A 16678-nucleotide genomic window follows, 5' to 3' on the forward strand; every position below is an offset into this window, starting at 1 on the left:
TTTTAGTTTCGCGTAGTTTAAATATTTTTATATCAAAGTTTTTGTTGCTTTGAAATATAAACAAAAGGCTTTTAAATCGATGGTTCTCTTACAACAAACTGATTGGTTTGAACTAATCCGATTTTTTGACTGATTATGAAAAATTATTTATATATATAGGATTTTCATTCATTGATTGTATGAGTGGGAACTATTGCATTATTAATAATACCGTATGAATAAATTCGAGTTAATTGGTTTTGATTGTTTGATTCACCATTAATCAGATTTAATAAGCTTTTTTTCTAATTTAAATATTTTTATCTTTTTCATTCATTACACATCTAAACTACTGAAGTTTACACGTTTATTATTAGAGATGTCAACGTTAGCATCAGTATTGAAACGTAAGTATTGAAAAATCTATATTTTTAGTTAGTTGTTTGTTTCTCTTAAATTTTAGATCGAGTAAAGGAATTAATCCAGAATTCAACAAAAAAGCCTTTAAATATTGTTTCGGACAGATTTTATATGTCATTTACCTTTTTTTTTAGACTCGCATGAATTGGATTTGCAGATAGAGGGATTTTGGTAACGCAAACATGTACCCATTTCCTTAAAAACAACACAAATTAAATAATGCAAAGAAGATTTTTACATTAAACTTACGTTAGAAGCTTTTTAAATATAAAGTAAGATTTTTTGTTCATGATAGTTTATGATTTAAATAAAAATTCGTCTAAAAGTTTTCATTTAAATGTCGTTTGTTTGCTGGCGTAGGTAATAAAAATTTAAATTATAAATTTAGTTTTAAAGGTATAATATTTGACTAAAATAAATTCTAAAGAGCCATAGCTATAACCCAGATCACAGTTTTAAATGTAAATTTTTCATAAAACTTTTCTCCACTAAAATAATGTAATACAAATTTTTTTTATTTTACCAAAATATGTTGACAGTCAGTTATAGTTTAAACATTCTGCTTTTTACTACAAATTCATAAATACAAATACCACGATTTTAGCAAAGCACTTTGTGCTTCAGGTGTATCGTTGTGTTCTTTTTTTATTTTAATATAAAACTTGTGCATACCATTAACCATTTTAAATATACATTGAATGACTTATATGATTAGCCATAAATAAAGCAAGCTTTTTGACTGATTTTTTCAAGTATATGCGCAGTATACACACACACACACACACACACACACACACACACACACACACACACACACACACACACACACACACACAAACACACAAGCATACACATATAATTATATATATATTTAATCTCTCAAAATCTTTGTATATATATATATATGTATATATATATATATATATATATATATATATATATATATGTATATATATATATATATATATATATATATATATATATATATATATATATATATATATATATACATATATATATATATACTAAAGACAAAATGCCTCGAGGAAGGATGTTTTAGAAGGACAATGACCCAAAGCACACTTCAACCCTTGTGAAAAACTTTTTCAAAACCAATGAAATTCGATTAATCGAATAGCTTTAGGAAAGTCCTGACCTTAATTCTATTGAAAGTCTATGTAACTCATCGATCAACAAATTTAAGGTCAAAAACTAACAAGTTAACGTGATTTATTGAATACTCTGAAAAAAGAATGGGAAAAATTAAAATTATTGTGATTATGAAGCTTGTGGACTCAATGCCTTGTCACTATAAAACAGTAACTAATGCTAAGGGCTACCCAACAAAGTAGTAAAGTAATACTTTAAAATAAAGCATTTTCAATTTTAAAAATGTTTAAAAAAAAAATCTTATTCAAGTTTTTTTATTTTGTCCGGATACTTTTTTACGCGCATATTTTAATTAAATGAACATTTAAGATTAAATTGGTAAAATTTAGTAAAAATTCATTTGTTTTAAGATTTGTAATCAACTTTTTGACATTTCAGTGAAAATATGAAAGAAATTGGACTTTTTATTCAAAAGTTATGCTCTTTTCCGGTTACTTTTGCACGCTACTGTATATAGATATATATATATATAGATATATATATATATATATATATATATATATATATATATATATATATATATATATATATATATATATATATATATATATATATATATATATATATATATTTAAAAAGTTTTCGTAATATTTCTTACACTAAGGAGTGTTTGATTGCAGTATGAAAAAATACAGCATATATACAGTAGTTGTTAACATTTTAAAGTGTTTTAGTTTTCAAAGTAATTTTTGAATAAAATATAAATAGCAACAACTTTTGGCTACTATTTCTGCACCCGTTTTTTGCCACACTCTTTTGCATAACATATTTTATAAACTCCCTTTTTGTTAAGAGAATATTTTTGCTTTGTAAAAGTTAAGTAATTTTCAAAGTAATTAATTATAGTATATTCATTAGTTGTGGAGATGTAACCCTAACCCAAAACAAACATTTTATGATGAAGTTAAACCATTTAGCAAGAGCTATTGCAAATTTTAAAATAATTGTTCAGAAGAATCCGTCAAAAATATTGTCTATTTCTTATTACAGAAGAAAAGAGTATCCAAAATTAAAGAGTTCACTATTTTATAAGTTCGCAAAAAACAAGAGAAAAATTTCTTGAAAATGCTTTAAAAATAATTAATAACAATACTTTTAAATATAAATATATATTTCTGTACTGCGAACATGAACTACATGTTCTTGTTAGGTTACGTTTAGTGTATTTAATATATATTAAAATTACTTTAGGTAAAAAATATTTATTCTATAGAAAATTTTAGTAAGAAATATTTAATATATAGAAAAGTTATTAATAACTCATGCCGGAAATCGGTTGACGTTAATCACAGAAGTTTTAACGATTTATCATATTAATGTTGTAATAAATGCGTAGAATATAAACTTTTCTTAATGATATGATAATACCCTAATCATAAAGTTACCTAATGCGATAAGTTTTTAATACTAATATCAATCGGTTTGTTTAATTATTTTCTAGATGTAATAACCGAAGTTGTGTACTGTTCAGATACATGTGTTGTTTGAGTAGAGGCATCAATTAGAGGAACGTGTTTGCGAAGAACATATCCAGGAGGAAGTTGGTAAGCAGAAATATCCGGCGAAACACGAGGCGATGCACTAGATTGAGCGTTTACATCTTTTGATTGCAACAAACGATTTATTACAGGGTAAGTAAAAAAGAGTTCATCGCTTTTAGTTATTTTGGTAGAATCATATTTTTTGTTTTGGTCTGATTCATGTTGAGCGTCATTTAGCGATTGTAAAACTTCGCTTAGTCTTATTACTGAAGGTTTAACGATTGAAGAGCTGACTGATTTAGGTACATAAATTTTTGAGCGTGTGTTAAATTTGAATTCATTTGCAGTTTCAATAGGTTTTAGTTTCTTTATTGTATCATAATTTTCAAAAAATGGTCTATTGTATTGAAAGTGTTGATTTGCTTGAACAGAATGTTCGAGTGAAAAACAAGAATAATTATTTTTGTTCTCTTTATAATAATTGTTTTCCAAAAGGTTTGTATCATTAAATGTTTTACTTTTTAAAGCACTTTTTTGACGCATTTCGTTATAATCATTCATAATCTGGTCTTGAAACCTAAACTGTTCTGATGAAACATCACTTTTACTTAATATAGGATTGTCAGATTTATTTTCTCGACAAAAAGCTTTATTATGCGAACTTTCATTCATAGTAGAGGTGTTGCTGTAATCTAAAAGTTGTTTTTCATTGTCATATGAAGGTGGGTGCAAAGTACGTTCTACATCTGAAGCAATACTGAGATCGAAAAAGCTACTTTTCTCTTCACGATAATTATTTTTGATGTAATTATTGCTAAACAATAAACTGTTGGGTGTTTCAAAAATATTCAGCTTTTTGTCTGTGTTGAAAAACACTTCTGGTTCATTGGGCGGCGGAGAAGGTGAAGATGACTGATAGGATTCGGATGACTGTTGGGATGACGGAGAAGACTGGTAGAAGATATTTTCATTGGTATATGAATTACTTTGTTTCAATATAGTTGTTTTTTCCGTTGATATTTGATGACTTGGGAATGGACCTACAGATACATTCCTTCGACCTTGACGTATCATACTCGTTTTGATTGTATCAACCGCTCTTCTCATTTCAGAGTTTTGAATAAATTTATAAACAAATCTACGTCCACTAACCTAATAAGAAATAAAAAAAGTATATTATTAAATTTAAAAAAATTGACTTTCCATGCATAAAAATTATGAATTATAAAAATATCTTAAAATATTAAAAAAATCTATTTTAATTGAATTACTGCAGAAAGAGAAAAGGAGCAAGAATTGTGTACAGTGATTATGACCGATTGTGTTCATCGCTTTTAGTTATTCTGGTAGAGTGCTACTTTTCATTTTGATTTGATTCATTTTGATTTTTTGCGTCGAATATGAAAATTAGTTTAATCCTTTTACTGCAGCTTTTAGTATTTGCTTTTTTGGAAATATTTTAAAAGTTATTTTCAAATGAGTAGCGTATCTTTATTTATTTACTCCTTTATCATACGTGATCTTTAGGGTTTTTTAGAAACTTTAACATGTTGGTGTTAAGGTTTCCAAAATTGATGTTTTATTATATCTATGCTATACTTACTTTATAGTTATAAATTTTATGTTTTAGATTTGAATATTATCATGTGTTGCGTGTTTTACTTCATGTGTTCATATGGCAGATTTTACAAATGTAGCAGATTCTAAAGATGTTGCAAATCATCTACAGAATACAATAAATTGTTGTTAATAAATTTATTGTATTCTAATTAATTTTATGCAAAGTGATATTCAGTATCAGTTAATTGATCAATTAATTGATTTTCTGCAAGTATTCGCATCCTAATAATTTGATATGTTTGTAAATTATATTGTACTACGAAAATTATTACTAATTTTGTAATATAAACCATTATTTTAATAATGAAAAAAAAAAATTATAAAAAAAAAAATAGTGTTTAGAAAAATAGTTTTTAATTAAAAAAATTCTAACAGTTGTTTATCTACCATACGTTATTGCGTGGCTAGCGAGTTAAGATTAATTAGGGGAAAGGCGCCTATGATGGCATACCGGTCATATTTCCATTAAAATTGGTTTTGGTAAAAAAATGATTCGACCTACATAACTATACTGACTTTACATTAGTTTTAGTGAAAAAACGTCCCTTGTACACAAGTATTGTTTTTATAATCAACAAAAATCGATTTTGGGATGTGCTGTTGTAGTTTTATTTCCTTCATATATTTAAGATTGTGATTTTACTATTAACTGTGCTGAAATGAAATTTTCATGCATTTTATATTCAAGTTTTGTGCATTTAGTGGAATAGTTACTTTAATTTTATCTTTTGAACAAAGCAGACACAGCTTGTTTTAATGAAAATGATGAATTTTACCCATGATGGCATACTGACGAGTTGGGGGTGTTGAAACATTGACGAGTTGGGAAAACCTTTTTTTTTTATAAGAAAAACTTATTTTTAAGTAAAGTTAAAAGAAAGCGATGCTCCAAAATTTTTTTTTGGTCCAAAAAATACGTAAAACGCAATAAATTCTATGCGCATGCGCAAAATTTTACAATGCTGGTGTGTAGCATGAAATGGTAAATTAGGATGGTTTCGAGTAATTTCTGGCTTTTCTGAGGGAAGACTCTAAGGTTAAATGAAATCATTAAGTTACCCTCGATCCTAACTAGCCCCATCCTCCTTTATGCCATCATCGGAGCAGTGATTGCGAATGATGGCATACTTGTGCTTTTTTTACAATAAGAATAACTTATAAAAAAATAAAACTGATGAAAACTCCCAGGGTAATTATTGTTTTTGATGTAACAAGGAATGTATCCATATCAAAACTTTTATTATTGGTCTTCAGGATACTGAATAATGAAGCTTCAAAGTTAAGTATGCCATCATAGGCGCCTTTCCCCTATTTTAAAAACGGTACAATTTTAAACTATGGTGGAGATAAATATTGTATCTAGCTTGATGCATCATACTTGTTCTAAAGACATTTTTGTTTATCATTTGTCAAAAGGCAAAAAACATAACTCCAAAAATGGTTAACAAACCGTGAAATTATACATGTGACAAGATGTATTTATTATACATGCTTAAAAAAGATATTAGGAAAAATTTCATTTATGTCACATGATTTGCCGAAGAAGAATAAAAAAATTGTTTATCATTGTTTTTCCAAATACAAGAGGGAAGTCTTACCTTACCCCACCAACTTAATTTGCCAAAACAATAATATTATCTGTAATAAAAAAGGTCTTAAAACCACACAGAGTTTTGACCAAAAGGAAACATTATCTAATATAGTTTTATAATGTAAAAAGTCTGAGAATTACACCGAATGGTCAGATTAAACTCGATGTTTAATTACATTTAAACTCCTGTGTTAACGCCAAACGACGATTAATTAGTATTGACGATACAAAAAAACATTGAATACATCTGCCGAATATTTTGATTGTTTAATGCACTGTACTAACCTGGAAGCAATGCTAGCGGATTAGATACCAGTTTTTTGAACGTTGTTCGTAGAAAACTTTTTTTTGTAGGAACAACGTCCGTACAAAAAAAAATTTGAGCAAAGCGCCAAAATAATGGATGTATTCAATTAAATATTTTTAGTGAGTATGAACAATAAAGAGAAAGTTTACAATTTGCAAAATAGTTCACAATTTATTGATTAAAATGATTATTTAGATGCTTTTACTGAATTATTACCATTAACAAATAGAGCATTGCACATAATCAGCCAATAGAAGAACCTCTAGTCGCAGGAAATGATCTGTGTTTCCCTGTAAAATTTGTTTAGGGGAACGCAAATGATCTTGCATTCCCCTAATCAAGTTTTGTTGCTGCAATCAAATCTTAGAGAATTTTTGTGTTTCTTCTAATCATTATCATTTTGAACGTCTTCCCAAGAAACTGTTTGAGCATTAAATTTGATTACAAATTTTTGAATCCATTATTGTGACGTTAGCGGAAAAAATGGAAACAGAAATGAAATCACTTACGGCCAATCCAATACTATTTCTTACCTTCGACGTACTTCTTTAGATTATATGCGCAGTATTGAACCCGCCGCTGATACTACGCATCTACTTGCGTACAGCAAGTCTTCTTCAGTAATGTAGGTACTACGGGGATAATTCAACTCAAAACAAATGTTTGTAAGCATAATTTCAAAAAATAAAATATTAATTTATAATATAAACATTTTATTTAAATAATTAAGTACGCTTATCACCACCAGTGTTTTAGCACTAAAAAAAAAAAAATTACTAATGATAAAAAAAAAGAAAATCAAAACAAGATTTGAAATGAAAATATATTATAATACAAATAAAAAAGTTTGGGTGGGGTGCGGGGTGATAAGATATAGAAAACAAACATTTGCACAGAACCTCAGCAGCTCAAAAGAGCTACATCAAAAGTCGTTTCATAAAATATTTTATTTTACGATTAATATTAAAATTAAAAAGGCATTGTCTTTTTAACTTCAATTGTAAAATGTTGAAATAAAAAAAAATTAATTTCAAAACCACTATATTAACCAATTTTAAAAAATAATTACCACTCATAGATTTTTAAAATTAAAATAAATACAAGATAATGATGATGTAAGGATGACTACGCAATATATCACACATTTAGAAAGGTAAAACAAGACATTTACCATATATTTCTTAAAGTGTTAAAGTCACAAGTTTCAAATATAATTTAGACGAACTTAAAGTGCTGACGTCAATTGGTAAGTAATATTCTATTTACTTTTATATCAAAAGTCAATTAGTCATCATAGAGGGCACACTTTAAAATATGGTACATTTTTACTTAAATTTTGGGTTAACATAAGACGTACTTATGCGAAATAAAATACAAGCAGGAAAATGAAACGTAATTTAAACTAACCTAAGATCAGTTATTAAAGTTATTAACTATATTAATTTTTTTTTATAGTACCCATTCTCCCGATTTTTTATAGTATCCATTCTCCCGATTTTTTATAGTATCCATTCTCCCGATTTTTTATAGTAGGGGAACATGGGGTAAGATGGCGAATGGGGCAAGATGACTTTCCATAAAGCAACTCAACAAAAAAACTTAAAAAAGGGTGTAAACGAAACTATATTTCCATCTTGTATTTTAAAACGCCAATTGGTTTTTTAAAATATTATTAACGCAATTTTATGCGCATAAGTTTACTTTTTGCGCTAAAAAAAATACCTTGCTTCCGGTTTTTCAATATGAATGGTGTCCTTCAGGTGAAACTTTTTTAGAAATATTTTTTTGTGGAGCGTGTTTATTTTGTGTTACTTTAGTTAGAGTAGTAAGTATTTTTCAAATTTTTATAAAATTGGAGGTAGAATTTGCAAAATAAGTCATCTTGCCCCGGTCACGTGACCAAATAACAAATTTATGAACTTATTATTTTAAATGGTATCATGAACAGACTGACAAAGCATTATTGTGTAATGACTAATAATTTTACAATAACTCAGGCTTTTCAAAACGTTCGCCATCTTCCCCCATGTTCCCCTATCCATTCTCCCGATTTTTTTGAAAGAAAATATTTTTTGTCTTTTTAAAGTGTTATAAGCAATATACTTAAATAACTACAAATAACTTATATTTATTTTACAAATATTATTCATTTATTCCAAATATAATTTTATGCTCTGATTTTAAAAACACTTTCCAACATTTAAAAAATGTTTGATAATAATAATAAAAAAATATATCTTATTTTTATTTAATCTTTTATTTCTGATAAAATAATTTAAAATTTGATAATGCTTGCTTAATGAGATATATCCATTTTTTTTTAAATCAAATCGTTTATTCTACGATTAAATTTTGGGGAAAATTTACTCATAAATAAAAAGGCTTCGATTTGATTTTTGGTTAATTTTTTTAAATCAAAAAAAATAACCGATAATCAAATCGAAGAAACACTAACATGGATTGAAAATGACTGTCAGTTGACATTGGTGGCCATTAAAACAAGGATATTAAGACAATTTGATATTAGCGTCAGCACAACCACAATTGCCAATTACCTCAAAGGCAGAATATTTTCATTAAAAAAAAAAGTGCATAAGAAGCTTACTACAATGAATAGTAACGAAAACAAACAAAAAAGAGCTGGATATGTTAGGAACATTAATGAACACATTACGAATGGTCATCAGATAGTTTAGTTGGATGAAACAAATTTTAATCTTTTTTGTAGAAAAACGAAAGGACGTGCCAAACAGGGGAAAAGAGCAATAATGAAAATACCTTCTTCAAAAGGTAAAAACACACATTTGATTGCAGCTATATCAACAACAAATGTCGTCATGATGGAAACTCGCAGAGGATCATTTAAAGAGGATTCTTGTAACGAGTGGATGTTGGCTTTGTTTAACTAGTGGGTCACATCCAGGAACCGTTTAGAGGATTTGGTTGTCGTAACAGACAATACTCTGTGTCACGCTCGTTTGGAAAGGGTGTTTGAAAATTCACCGACTCAGTTGTTACGATAAGGACTCTACGGCCCAATGTTAAACCCAGTATCTGGTCCAAAATAAAAATAAACGTTTAAAATGTTATTCGCATTCCACCTGTATTCGGTGCTGGGATTATGGAACAACGAATGCAGTATTTAGAAAGAATTGTTGTAAACTGCGCTAAAAAATATATTAATCGGAGGTGATTGTACACGCGCTGTACAACGTACGACCACGCATTACGCAACGATTTTAAATATGGAAGACGTCCAAGTTGGTGCTTAACTGAATATTGCAATAATTTTTAATGACGTTGTTTAAATTTAAATTTTAAATTTTTATGTAAATAAATTATTTGTTTTTTATTTATTATTCATCTGAAATTTCAATCAAATTTTTCACAAACAAAAATAAAAGAAAATTTTAATTGACACCCAATAGGATTTTTCCAGTTACCGCCTAAACTTCAAATGCCTTTTTCATGACTTTTTATATTTATTGATATTATATTATTATTTCCAGCCTTAAATTACAAAGTATATTAGGACTACAAAATTCAAAATACAAAGAACTTTATATTCTTTATACTTTTCTCAATTTCAACTTTTATCTTCTAAATTACATCTTATATTTCTTAATTACATCTTTCATGTTCTAAATTACATATTACGTTTCTTAGTTACAACTTTCAAGTTCTTAATTACATCTTGAAAAGGTGTAGTTCTCGAAGTAACAAAATTAATATAATCAGCTCGCGTAACCTGATGGAAGCATGAGGACTCAATGATGAATGTAACTGGTGGAAGCATGAGAACTCAATGATGAAATTAATTTATGGAAGTGCGAGTACACAAAAGTGTAACTAATTGTTGGAAACATGAAGGTCCATGATGGAATTAGTTGATGGAAGCATGAGGACCCAATGATGAAATTAATTAAAAGAACCATGAGCACACAATGATGAAATTAATTGATGGAAGCGCGAGCAACCAACAATGAAATTATTTAATGGAAGCACCAATAAAATATTGTAATTAGAACAAATTGAAAAAATATAGAAGAGGAATTATAAGCAAGTGTAGAAGAGAAATTATAAGCAAGAGACAGTTAATGTCTCATTTATATGTCACAATTATAATTTTCAGGCATAAATATTGGGCGAAGCCAAAAAATATAAAAGTTTGTTTTTAAAATCGTATATATTAGAGTATAAAGAAATAAGTGTTTAAATAAATTTTAGAGTTATATTTAAAATTAATGGACTCCTTTTAAACATGTGGAATAAAAATCAACATTAATAAAAAATATCTATCATGAGCGTTTTTCAATTTAAGATTGACTTCTACTTAGTGATAAAGTTTGTACTGTTTTGGTTGTTTATCTTATTGAGCATTACTTTGCATGTTATGTTGTATGTTATGTTGCATGTTATGTTGCATGAGGCTTTTACAAAGTAACTAATACTTAAATAAGTTTTTTCTGTGCAGGAAAAACGAAAATATGGCAAAAATAATAAAAACAACAACAACAAAAGAAAATTAGAAAACCTTTTCCTTTGCTGTTGTTTTTTCTTATTTTTACAATACTTTCTTTTTAAGTGAAACAACACCTCTTTTTTAATTTGTTTGAGAAACAATATTTTTACAAGGTTGTTAAAGAATTCCAAAAAAAGACCTAACTCAAGCTAACTCCAATGAAAGTTTATGATTTTGATATACTGCAATCGCTTTTGTTTGATATAAACAACGTAATTAAATATTTTGCCAAATTTTGACTGACAACTACTTAACAACAAATCATTGAAAAGTGTTTAAATTACAAAGTTAATACAGCTAAAAAATCATAAACAAAAATTATAAACAATCTCTAATAGAAACCTACATAGGCAAAATACTTTTGGTTTTTTGATTATAACATAAGATCAATTATAAATTGTAAATTTGTGAATATATCGTAAAGAGAATATAATATATTCTAATACTAATAATAATAATAATGTATTTGTGAATATAATATATTTGATATTATCATAAAGTAACTTTGAGCATGTTTTTTTAAAAGTAAAGTTAATTGAATTATTGAAAAATATTACGCCACCGTAAAAGCGAAATATTGCACTGAGACAATATATCCCAGCAAACATTGTTTTAGTGAATTTTCAACTGACCTATATAGGCATATTTTAGCTGTTTATTGGAGTTCATTTCATCGGTTACTTAGTGGACCATTAGTGACAGCCGCTTTAGATGGCAAGCCAACAACTTTCCAAAACGTTGATAGTGGCTAGTCAAAGGCTAGCCAATTTTGACGGCTACAACTTAAAGTCCACAAAGTTACTGATTAGCAATACTCCAAGGGACCGCTCAAAATGCCTATATAAGTCCACTGAATTTCCGATATAAAATGTTTACTGGAAAGCTTGCTTTCTGGGATCATCTACAAAATAATTATTTCTTGAGGAAAATATCTTGTAAAATATATTTTTTACTTTTATTTCAACAGGTTGATTTAACTAAAATTATTAATATAGAGAGCACTGATTTTAAGGATAAATAAAGGAAGGGAGCAAGGCTGTGTAACGCAAAAGGGCGGCCAAGAAAGTTATAATATCTGTAAAATATTTTGCAATTGTATATTGAAAACAATATTAAAAACTAAATTTTATAAATAACATTGGAAGTTTTTGAACCTGTTAGTTTATTATTTCCCATGTATTTTATCAGCATATATATATATACATATATATATGTTTTATAAAGTATACATTAAGTATATATATTTTTTCCTCTTATGAACTTCAAGATGCAAAGACGCATTTGTTTGTTCAACCTGTTTTTTTTTGTTGAAAAACTTTTTAGAGTATTGTCAATTTTGTAAGAGGGTGGAAAGAAGGTTAATGCTAATTCTTTTGTCATAACCATTTTGCTTATAAAAAAGAACTTAATAATAATGGTTATCAGGTTTGAAATAAACAATAGATTTAGATAGAACTAAAATCAAATGCCATTAATTTTTAACCCAGTGGGCACGGTACATTTTTTAAACGTTCTTTGGTTTTTTTTATTATATTTAAACCTAATAAAAACGTCCTAAAAACGTTTTAAAAACGCACCGTGCCAACTGGCAATGTCTTTCCTATAGTCTAGTGGCCATAGATACCTTTAGTATCCTTGAAACTTTAAACATTATTCAAAAATGCTGGCTTTAACGCTGCTTTTAAACCCAATCCAAGATTAAAAACTTAATTGAGGTCTGAAACAAATCTAAACTAACTAGCAACAATCAACTGTTTGAATGCAAAACAAAACCTTGAGCCCTGTTTTCAGTTTTAAAGTAAAAAAGGCATTAAGCACTGACGTTACAGTTTTAATTTTATTGATTTTATTTTTGCTATTGTTAGCTCGTCATCTTGCCCCGTCCTCTTGCCCCGAACTCCCTGTTCTTGAATATTCGTTTTTATTGCCATGAAGGAAAGCAATTAATTGACATTTATTCATGATAATAGATAGTATTAGAATTAATTAAGTTCAAAATATGAGCGATAGACAAAATATCTTACCTATTTTTGCAGCAGAGCTTATTTACATATGCATAAAAGTTATAACGTGTCAGCGGTAAATAAACAAAGCTTCACAACTAAAACAAAAATGGAGGTTTCGGCGTTTTACACTGTTGTTAAACGAACGTTTCGGCGTTTTACACTGTTGTTAAACGAACGTTTCGGCGTTTTACACTGTTGTTAAACGAACGGCTGATAAGGGAGTGTGCATTGTTTTGTTTGTGCTGCCACCAATTGAAAAACCGAAAAATTAGGACATTTTTCATTTTGCCCCGCTCTTCATCTTGCCCCGGTCTCCCCTATGCTTTATTGTATAGTTATTTTGTCAGATTTTTATGTATGATAAAGAGCTGTCAAAGTTTGTAAAAATGTTTGCCCGTGTATCTGTCGAATGAACGAGGGGCTACCAGGGTACCCGTTAAAAACAATTTTTTTGTAAAAGTTGTACTTTTAAAAAAATCAATCTTTTCATATAATGTCATTTATTTAGAGTTGTTCTATTTTATTTATATATAAACTTTATTATACTTTAAGTGCCCAGGTTGCACAAGTTAAAAATAAATAAACAAGTTAAAGAAGTTCTGATTTACGTAAAGGAAATCATTGTACATAGGAATAATAATAAAATCATTGAGGAACAATAAGTGTGTACATGAATCCGAAACTCAAATAACTTTCAGAATGTTATGTTTAATGTTTTCACAAATTCTGATTGAGATAAAGTTATTGCAACTATTGAAGTTTGTAACAACAAGATCTTCAAAATCTACTGTCACATCACAATTTAAAATTATAAAATTGCTATAATATGATTAATGATTTTAATCATAATCATTGCAACAAAATAAAATGTATAAGTATACAATTTATTTTGTTAAAGGTTTCCTATATAAAATGGAAAGAACTTGTATTATTCATGTTTTGGAACAAGTTTGATGTATATACATACATACATACATACATACATACATACATACATACATACATACATACATACATACATACATACATACATACATACATACATACATACATACATACATACATACATACATACATACATACATACATACATACATACATACATACATACATACATACATACATACATACATACATATACATGTAACTTCAGACTCTTTTCAGACTATTAAAAATACACTACATTGCTTTTAGACAATCTAAATTAGTTTCTAATATCTTTGTAAATCGAATCGTAGTAATTAAAAATCCTTTATGGGTGGCATTACGTATCTTATTGTTTTTAATCCGACTTTATACTGCAATACGATTGGTTAGCCTCTCACAGTTGATTGGCAAGTATTTAAAAGTTTTCAATAACTTTTTTTAAAATATTGAGAAAAAAGTGTATATTAAATAACAACACGGTTATTTATTTGTTGATAAAAAATAGACTAAGCATTTATATTATAGTTTCTTTTATAAAAATATAATATCACATTATATGCAATCTTATTTGTGACATCACTTTAAAAATTAGCCGCGAAAGATTACGTTAAATATTTGATAAAAATGTGTAATCAATACCTTTTGAATGATATCTTTTTTATAATAATATCGCAACGATCTGCTCAGCTTGTCGTAGTTCATGTTATACTTCTGTTTTCTTTTGCCCCATTTTTTTGCAATAACTTCACAGTTTTTTATTTTGAACTCGCCGTTTTTTTCGTCTGTCCATTCAATTATCGATGTAAACGAATCATCCATTAACATTTCAAGTAAAAACTCCCATAAATGAACCAAACATCTTGGAGCTAGGTATAATTAAAAATAGGTTGTAACAAGCAAATATGGTACAAACTTTTGTAATTAGCCGATAGTTCAATATTAAGACTAAACACTTACACAATTGAATAGGTTTAGAATAAAAAGTTTTATTTATGTAAATTTATTGAACGCAATGGGCGCTTGTACAAATATGAGAGCTTGCAACTAAGAAATTAAAACAAAATTAAATAAAGTTTTAAAATCTTTTTAAATTCTAATATTGAAAAAAACTATTTTTTTGTAATCAAATTTTTAAAAATTTTGCTTTTTGACAACTTGAAAAAATTGCAAGCTGTAAAAAAGGTTGGATTAATTGCGCTTGTATGTGTACATACCTATTTTCATTATATGTATACATTCAGTTCTATGTGTTGGGCAAGTTTATTCCTTATGTATACGTATAGATATATACAAATGAGAAAAAGGTATCTTTAGGATACAGACTTTATGCTCCAAAACCTATACTAATTATCTAAGCTTAAATTTTTAGTTGTTAGATCATTGCACCTGCTACTTCCTCATATTCAACTGAATTCTTTTTCTAGCTACCTAAAGAATCCAGTCGACTAACAGAAACTTATATTTATTATTAAAAAAAATTCAAACAAAATTAAAAGACATGCTAAATTACAAGCAGTTTGTAAAATAACAAGCAAAAACACTTACGTTTTTTTAAAACTTGGTCATCTGGTTTCGAAAACATATCTGACTGAATAAATTGCTAGATAAAAATCTACTATGGTTAAGCTTAACAATATTACACAAGAACTTTTTTTTACTTTTTCTGGTAATGTGCACATACAACTCGTTTTATATTTCGAATAACTTGAGGGATATCTGAGAATTTATTTGTTAAATATTAAAATTTGAAACTACTCCTATACCTTACAATATATACGACACTCCCACGCATAACTTTAATCTCTTTATAATAGAGAATGATGATGGCGAAAGAATTTAAAATGACAAGGGAATTTTAACGTCACAAAGAAATTTAGTTAAAATATGTTAATTTCTAATTGTTAATGGACAGTTAATCTTCTTTTTCAACAAGCGTATTAAGTTATAATTTAAACGATTTGAATTCAATAAAACAACATTCTCAAGACAAAGTCAGTTATCATTTTTTTATTCAAAAAAAGCTTATCAGTAGTAGCAATCATTGAAATTAAAAACAACAAGATTCAATACAATGGGAGGGGTTTTTGGAGTACAAAGTTTGTACCTCAAAAATACCTCTCTACTATATCAATCCTTATTTCTTATTAATCCTTTTACCTGTTTCATATTTTTATAGATAGTCTGGACTACATACAAAGATGCGCATGAGAGTTTACATTAACATACTCAGAAGTTAAAAGACTTTTTCAGAAGCCTTCTTTTTTTGAGGTTTCTCTTTTTTAATTTCTAATTCTAAATTCTTTTAGATAATAGCCATAACATGAAGCTACTAAGTAATTTCTTTTCTTGATTTAATTTGTGAACAGATCCTTAAAGTTCAGTTGAAACAAATCAACTAGAAACAAAAAAGAGTTTAAACTATGAATAATTACAGTTTTTCAAAAAGTTTACAAAAAACTATGTTTTGTTCCATAAGTTAAAAATGTAAGTGAAACTGAGACGTTCGGCTTGTACTTTGACGATTGCCTTATATACAGGATGCCCCCCCCCCTTCCACTTTAAAACCCGTGTCGTTGGCCCTGTATATACACGATGTTTTGATGCAACATAAACAAATAGTAGTTTTAAAAAGTTATATGAGAAAAAGTTACAAAA

General features: G+C 27.7%; 1 protein-coding gene and 1 long non-coding RNA gene across 2 annotated transcripts; one reads left to right on the forward strand and one right to left on the reverse strand.

Annotated features, from left to right (window-relative positions):
• Positions 1-245: 245 nt before the first annotated feature.
• Positions 246-4855, forward strand: LOC136076995 (uncharacterized). Its single transcript, XR_010636760.1, has 4 exons — positions 246-386; positions 534-671; positions 3011-3200; positions 4681-4855. It is a non-coding gene; the product is annotated as an uncharacterized LOC136076995 (long non-coding RNA).
• LOC136076994 (ETS domain-containing protein Elk-3-like) lies at positions 2663-15770 on the reverse strand. The gene is made up of 3 exons (XM_065791138.1): positions 15569-15770; positions 14663-14889; positions 2663-4202 (listed from the first exon to the last, which is right to left on the reverse strand). The coding sequence occupies exons 1-3, from the start codon at positions 15603-15605 to the stop codon at positions 3000-3002; spliced, it is 1467 nt and encodes a 488-aa protein (XP_065647210.1). The 5' UTR covers positions 15606-15770; the 3' UTR covers positions 2663-2999.
• Between the last annotated feature and the right edge of the window lie 908 nt (positions 15771-16678).

Source organism: Hydra vulgaris, chromosome 02, assembly GCF_038396675.1.
Source record: "Hydra vulgaris chromosome 02, alternate assembly HydraT2T_AEP".
In the NCBI taxonomy this organism is placed as follows: Eukaryota; Metazoa; Cnidaria; class Hydrozoa; order Anthoathecata; family Hydridae; genus Hydra; species Hydra vulgaris.